Source organism: Phasianus colchicus, chromosome 1, assembly GCF_987193195.1.
Source record: "Phasianus colchicus chromosome 1, bPhaCol1.hap1.1, whole genome shotgun sequence".
Lineage (NCBI taxonomy): Eukaryota > Metazoa > Chordata > Aves > Galliformes > Phasianidae > Phasianus > Phasianus colchicus.
In genome coordinates this window covers 2,858,601-2,864,730 of record NC_143436.1, presented here as the reverse complement: position 1 = coordinate 2,864,730, position 6,130 = coordinate 2,858,601, and the positions used below count along the sequence as shown (strand labels likewise).

At 59.1% G+C, this 6,130-nt stretch overlaps 1 protein-coding gene across 1 annotated transcript; it reads right to left on the bottom strand.

The window, feature by feature from the left end:
* Positions 1 to 610: 610 nt before the first annotated feature.
* On the bottom strand, positions 611 to 4,071 carry LOC149919330 (E3 ubiquitin-protein ligase PHF7-like). Its single transcript, XM_090133944.1, has 9 exons — positions 3,617 to 4,071; positions 3,203 to 3,294; positions 3,010 to 3,111; positions 2,628 to 2,752; positions 2,309 to 2,471; positions 2,111 to 2,217; positions 1,779 to 1,892; positions 1,510 to 1,628; positions 611 to 1,345 (listed from the first exon to the last, which is right to left on the bottom strand). Exons 1-9 carry the CDS (start codon positions 3,660 to 3,662, stop codon positions 663 to 665), a joined length of 1,551 nt encoding a protein of 516 aa, XP_089990070.1. The 5' UTR covers positions 3,663 to 4,071; the 3' UTR covers positions 611 to 662.
* Between the last annotated feature and the right edge of the window lie 2,059 nt (positions 4,072 to 6,130).

Here is a 6,130-nt window from a genome sequence, read left to right as displayed (position 1 = left end):
AGCCTTCTTGAACCTCTCCAGGTTCCTCTGCGCCCAGTTCTCCAGGCTGTGCAAGGGCTGCAGAGCAGCCTTTGCTCAGCCACTGGGAAGGTGCTGAGGAGGAGAAAAGCCTGTGATCCCAGCGCCCTAGTCTGCCCGCATCAGGACGCGTGGAGAAAAAGAAGCAGACAAAGAAATGTGTGGGGGTTGGTTGGGTTTATTGTGTTGGACACTTGGGACTAGAGCCAGCACATGGTACTGGCCCGCAGCTGTTTCCATGCCATCTATTTTCAGGCTAGTTGCGCAGGGGGGCAGATGTTGGCTCTGATCTGAGACCCAGGAGTGACTTCATGCCTGGGATACCCCCCTGTTGGAACCGCCTCCACGTCATCTACTTTTGGGGCTGATTGTAGGGGGGGCGGCAGATGTTGGGTCGATGTTGGAGCCAGGAGTGACAACATGCCTGGATAGACTGCACTGTTGGAACAGCTGCCATGACATAATTTTGGGGACTGGCTGTTTGGGGGGGGAGGGGCAGGGACAGGGGCGGGGATGCTGACATTGATGTGTGTGTGATGGAGTGACTTCATGCCCGGGAGAGCCCCCGCTGGTGGAACACGCCATCGTTTTGGGGCTTCTGGCGGGGGGGGATGTTGGCTTCGATGTTAGACCCGGGAGTGGCTTCATGGCCAGGATAGCCTCCGCTGCCGGGACTTTTTCCTGGAGCCTCCTCTGAGCCGGCTGTGGACATTTGGGGCTCGTTGTGCCACTGAGGAATGGCTTTGCGTGCGGGCCTCCCCTGGCTGCCTGGGCCATTCCGCAGTGTGTGAGCGCAGGGGAGCCCCCAAGGACCTCCGCGTTGCCGCTCTGGTGGTGCTGCGGGTCCTGTTCTGAGCAGCTGGAGATGGTGTTCGCCTGCTGCCTTGAGGTCTTCTGGTCCGGCTCTGGGATGGTGGGGCCCGACCTTGCAGCGGGGAGCGGCTTCGTGTGGGGCTTGTTCTCCGCTGCCTGGGACGCCTCCTGCGTGCAGCTGCTGTGGCTGCTCTGGAGGATCCCGATCTGCCCCGTCTGGTGGAGATGCGGGAGCCGCTTTCAATGGCTGGGGGGGGTGTTTGGCTGCTCCCATGCCGTGCTTGGTGCTGCTCCTCTGTATCCTGATGGTCAGGAATATGTGAGCAGATTGTCCCCAGCCCACTGGTGTGGCAGCTGAGCTCCGGCAGCTGGGGCCTGTGTGATGGCCCGGAGACAGCTGCCTGGCTGTCGGGGCTGGAGCAGCTGTTCTGAGGTGCCTGGGGGCTGTGGGATGGCTCCAGGCTCTCGTGGCTGGCAGTGCGGAGTGCCGCGAGCTCCGAGATGGTGCTGGAGGCTGTAAGGGGAGGCGGAAGGTCAGCAGGAGGAACCTGTAGCCCCGGGTAGGGACGGGCTGCCATCCCTCCTGGGGCAGAGAGACTCTGGCAAAGCTGCCCCGAGCACTTGCTGCCAGGCCTTGCCTGGCCCCAGCCCCGTGCCACGCGACTCATCGTCTCTTACCGGTACCCAGGCCAGCACATCTGTCACAGTCCCACATGTTCATGCGGATGCTTGAGGAGGAGCACTGTCGGTGGGTGCTCTCTGCTCCACAGGAGCTGCACACGATCAGCTGCCAGGGCCTGGGAAGTAAAGGGGTTGTGGCTGTGAGGACCAAGTGAGCCATGCCAGGGAGTCCCCGACACATCTCTGCTGCTCAGTCTTTGCTCCCCCAGCCTGTGCTGAGGCCGAGATCCCCCACGGAGCCGCAGAGAGCTGCCGCGGTAACTCACCCCTCTTCTTCTGCCAGCTCCCTGCCTCCATGGTAAAAGCACACGATGGCATCACAGCGCCTGTGCCTCTGTAGAAGTGCAGCGAATGCACGATTGTCCTTCCGTACTGGTCTCCTACAAGAGAAGGGAGGGAAAGTGATGAGGCCCCAGCGTCCCCAGCATCAGATCCAAGGTTATCCCATCTCACCCAGCCCAACCCCATTTCCAGCTTCTCCATGAAGCTGAGGCACGAGCTCCTATGACGGCCAAGGGCCAGGCCTGCCGAGACACTCCCTGGGCAGGCCCGGTGCTCGCGCCTTCTCATCTGCACGGCTTGGCAGAAGGACACCAACCTGTCCGGGATTTGGATCCCAATGATGGACATCTCAATACGGAACAGAGCGTTGTCTTGACAGACAGGGCAGCGGAAGCACGCCATGCCATCATTCAGGGCCTGTTGCTGCAGGACAAGAACAAGCAGGGTGAGCGTGAGCAGAGCCTGGTGCTGCTTAGCAGTAAGCGTGCCTGCAGGGTGAGGGGAGGACTCCTACCTGGATGCAGCCCCGGTGGAACCAGGCATCTTTGCAAACCGGGCACGCCAGGGTGTGGTAGGAAGCGATGTTCCCCACGGCCCCATGGCAGATGACGCAGGTGGTGCCTTTTGCTGGAGCTGTCACTGCTGTCTGTCGAAGGCGGTGCTCAAAGCAGAAGGACCTGCGGGAAGATGGAAGGGATGGGCACGCTGAGAAGCCATGGGTGGAGGGCAGAGGACCACGAAGGAGCCCCAGGCCCTGTCTCTGGCTCCGGCAGGCTGCTGGGAGCTGTCGCTGTGGGATCCTCCCTGGCTCGGCTGCTGCTGACAGCCCTTACCTGTGCTGCCCAAAGAACTGGGTGACGCATTGCCCGTCCTTGGCACACGGCAGGTGGAAGCTTCGTCCACAGCCGCTCTCTGCGCACGTGATGGCAGTGCCCCTCTCTCCACAAACACAGCATTGCTGGAAAGAGCAGAACAGCCCCATCAGCAGCAGGCTCAGGGCCTCCACAGCCGGCCCCACACGTCTGGGCAGGGCACAGGATGTGGGAACTGCTTGGTCACACTCTACAAAGCCGCCTGGCGGACAGGGCGCAACTCCAGTCGCAGGACTTTGTCCTGGAGGCGGTTGGAAAGGCTGCAATTGCTTTCTTTGTGTCCAGGCTAAGCCGGTGTGAGGCTCTCGGGGCACAAATCTGCCTGCTCCGTTCAGGTCCTCACCTTCTGCTTTGCCTGCTTGACCTTGCATGACAGGGCAGCAAGGTCAATGGCCACAGTTCCCTCCTCGGTTGGTGTTTCGTCAAAGGAGATGTTGGCAAAAATCTGTAGGAGAGAAAAGAGCAGGATCTCATGAGGAAGGGAAGGAGGGGAGCATCCCGGCAGGAAGCAGTCAGGACCGCTCAAGGGAACTCACCAAGCAGAACTCATGGACCCAAAACCAGATCTGGTTAAATATGCGCCCAAAGGTGTCCGGGTCGACATCTGCCCGGCCACACAGCACACACACTGCAGAGGAGAGAGCAAATGGGAGCAGCGGTGAGCAGCTGGCGGGGCCAGGTGTCCCTGAGGGCCGTCCCCAGGGTCCTGCTCTGGCTGGAGGTCCTGCCGTGCTGGCTGGAGGCGGTGGAGGGGAAGGGGCCACGGCAGGCCCAAGGCAGCCACAGCCCAAGCTGGGCCCCCTTGCCAAGGAGCAGAGGGGCCCTGCCCCATGCCTGTCTGGGAGCTCCTGCCTGCCCCTTCCTCCCCTCTCAGCTCTCAGCCGCAGGCAGAGCCCCAGCACCCCTCTGCCCAGCGTCGGGAGCTGGGCTCAGGGATGCTGTGCTCTCACCTGGCTCTTGCGAGTCGGAGACCTTCCGCTTCCTAGCATACATCATTTGCGTCGACGGTGAGCACTGCGAGAGTCCCTCCTCTCTCTGCGCCTCACCAGGCCGCACTGACGCTCCGCCTGAGCCCGGCAGCCTTTGCTCTGCTCCAAGCCTCGCGCGTCACAATGGCCGCTCCGTGACACCCATTGTGACATCACGGTCACCGCCTCATGGGCGCGGGCCCTTGGCTTCCAAGCAGGAGGGTGGCAGCTCCACGGTTTCTCCGGGCAACAGAATCATAGAATCACAAGGTTGGACAGGACATACAAGACCATCTAGTCCAACCGTCCCCCCATCACCATCACCATTACTACCACGAGCCACTAAACCATATCTCGTAGCTCCTCATCCAGGCGCCTCCTGAACGCTGCCAGGGACGGCGACTCCACCGCCTCCCTGGGCAGGCCATTCCAGTGCCTGACCACTCTCTGGGGGAGAAAGTTTTTCCTCATGTCTAATCTAAACCTCCTCTGGTACAATTGTGGCCATTTCCGTGGGTCCTGTTTGTTGCCTGGGAGAAGAGGCCAAACCCCTCCTCATCACAGCCTCCCTTCAGGAAGTTGTAGAGTGCAATGAGGTCTCCCCCGAGCCTCCTCTTCTCCAGACTAAACAATCCCAGCTCCCTCTGCCGCTCCTCGTAAGACCCCTCACCATTTTTGTTGCCCTTTTCTGGACTCGTTCCAGGGCCTCACCGTCTTTCTTGTGGTGAGGGGCCCCAAACTGAACACAATACTCGAGGGGCGGCCTCACCAGTGCTGACTACAGGGGGATGATTACCTCTCTGCTCCTGCTGGCCACGCTATTTCTAATGCAGGCCAGGGTGCCGTTGGCCCTCTTGGACACCTGGGCATGCTGTCGGCTCATGTTCAGCCAAGCATCAACCAACCACCACCCCCAGGTCCCTTGCCTCTTCACAGTCATCCTGCCACTCGTCTCCAAGCCTATAGCGCTGCATGGGGTTACTGTGGCCAAAGTGCGGGACCCGGCACTTGGCCTTGTTGAACCTCATCCCATTCACCTCAGCCACATAAGCGATCCAGCTTATCTAGATCCCCCTGAAGGGCCTCCCCAGCCTCAGGCAGGTCGACGCTACCTCCCAACTTGGTGTCATCTGCAAACCTCCTGAGGGCGCACGCAATCCCTTCATCTAGCTCATCAGTAAAGATATTAAACAAGATGGGCCCCAGTACCGACCCCTGGGGGACACCACTTGCGACGGGTCACCAGCCGGACTTAACTCCATTAACCACTACCTGCTAGAGGGCACGGCCCTCTAACCGGTTCCTTACCCTAAGAAGGGTATACCTGTCCAGGCCACGGGCAGCCAGTTTCCCCAGGAGGGTACTGTGAGAGACCGTGTCAAAGGCTTTGCTGATGTACTCTACGGAGACTACATCAACAGCCCTTCCCTCGTCTAGCAGTCTGGTCACCCAATCGTAGAAGGAGATGAAGTTGATCAAGCACGACCTGCCTTTGAAACAATTTCCTCCCAACACACAATGTCCATCGCCCCCCTTTTTGTCAGTAAAACGGGCCAGTGTTATTCCACATTATGCTCACTCATGGACGTACCACTCAATAAAGAACCTAGCTCCCACCGAAAAACAAACAATAAAACAAACAATAAAAGCAATCAAGATCAAGGCTGATGTTTCTATTTCTCTTCAAACACTTTATCCAGCACAGCTGATTCCCTCGATTGCTCAACGCCTTTCTCCAAGGTTGTCCATCCACTTGCCTGGCTAACACACCAGATCTGCCTTGGAAGGCTACCTCTCCGTCACGGCTGACAAGGATCACCTCCAGAAGGTGAAAATGGCCAGCCGGGTGTCCACCAGGACACCCAGGTCCTTCTGTGCAGAGCTCTTCTCCAGCGGGTCAGCCCCTCACCTGGACTGACGTGTGCGGATATTCCCCCCCAGGTGTACCACCCTGCACTCGCACTTGTAAAACCCCACCAGGTTCCTCTTTGGCCAGCTCTCATCGTGGCTAACTGTCTCTAAATGGCAGCACTGCCTTCCGGCGTGTCCGCCACATCTAGACACAGGCCAGGGGTACACTTTGTCCCTTCATCCAGGTCCTTGCTGAAGATGTTAATGTCCTCCCAGATTGGCAGGGTAGGTCCTGAATAACCCATCCCATCCAAGCTGTGGAAGGTGGCGTATGTGGAAAACACAGCGGAGCGTTGTTTCATTTTTCGTTGAATCATAGCAACGGTTTGAGTTGGAAGGGACCTTTCAGATCATCTAGTTCCAAGCCCCCTGCTATAGACAGGGACACCTCCCACCCGACCAGGTTGCTCAAGGCCCCATCCAGCCTGGCCTTGAATGCTTCCAGGGACGGGGCATCCACAGCCTCCTTGGGCAGCCTGTTCCAGTGCCTCACCACCCTCCGAGTGAAAAACTTCCTCCAGAAATCTAACCTAAACCTCCCCTGTCTTAGCTGAAAGCCATTCCCCCTTGCCCTATCACTATCAA

Coding starts and splice junctions, on each gene's coding strand:
- LOC149919330 (XM_090133944.1), bottom strand. CDS start 3,662: ATGATGTATGCTAGGAAGCGGAAGGTCTCCGACTCGCAAGAGCCAG. Junction 3,112..3,202: donor GGGTCCATGAGTTCTGCTTG/GTGAGTTCCCTT, acceptor TCTCTCCTACAG/ATTTTTGCCAACATCTCCTT. Junction 1,346..1,509: donor ATGTGCTGGCCTGGGTACCG/GTAAGAGACGAT, acceptor CTCCCCTTACAG/CCTCCAGCACCATCTCGGAG.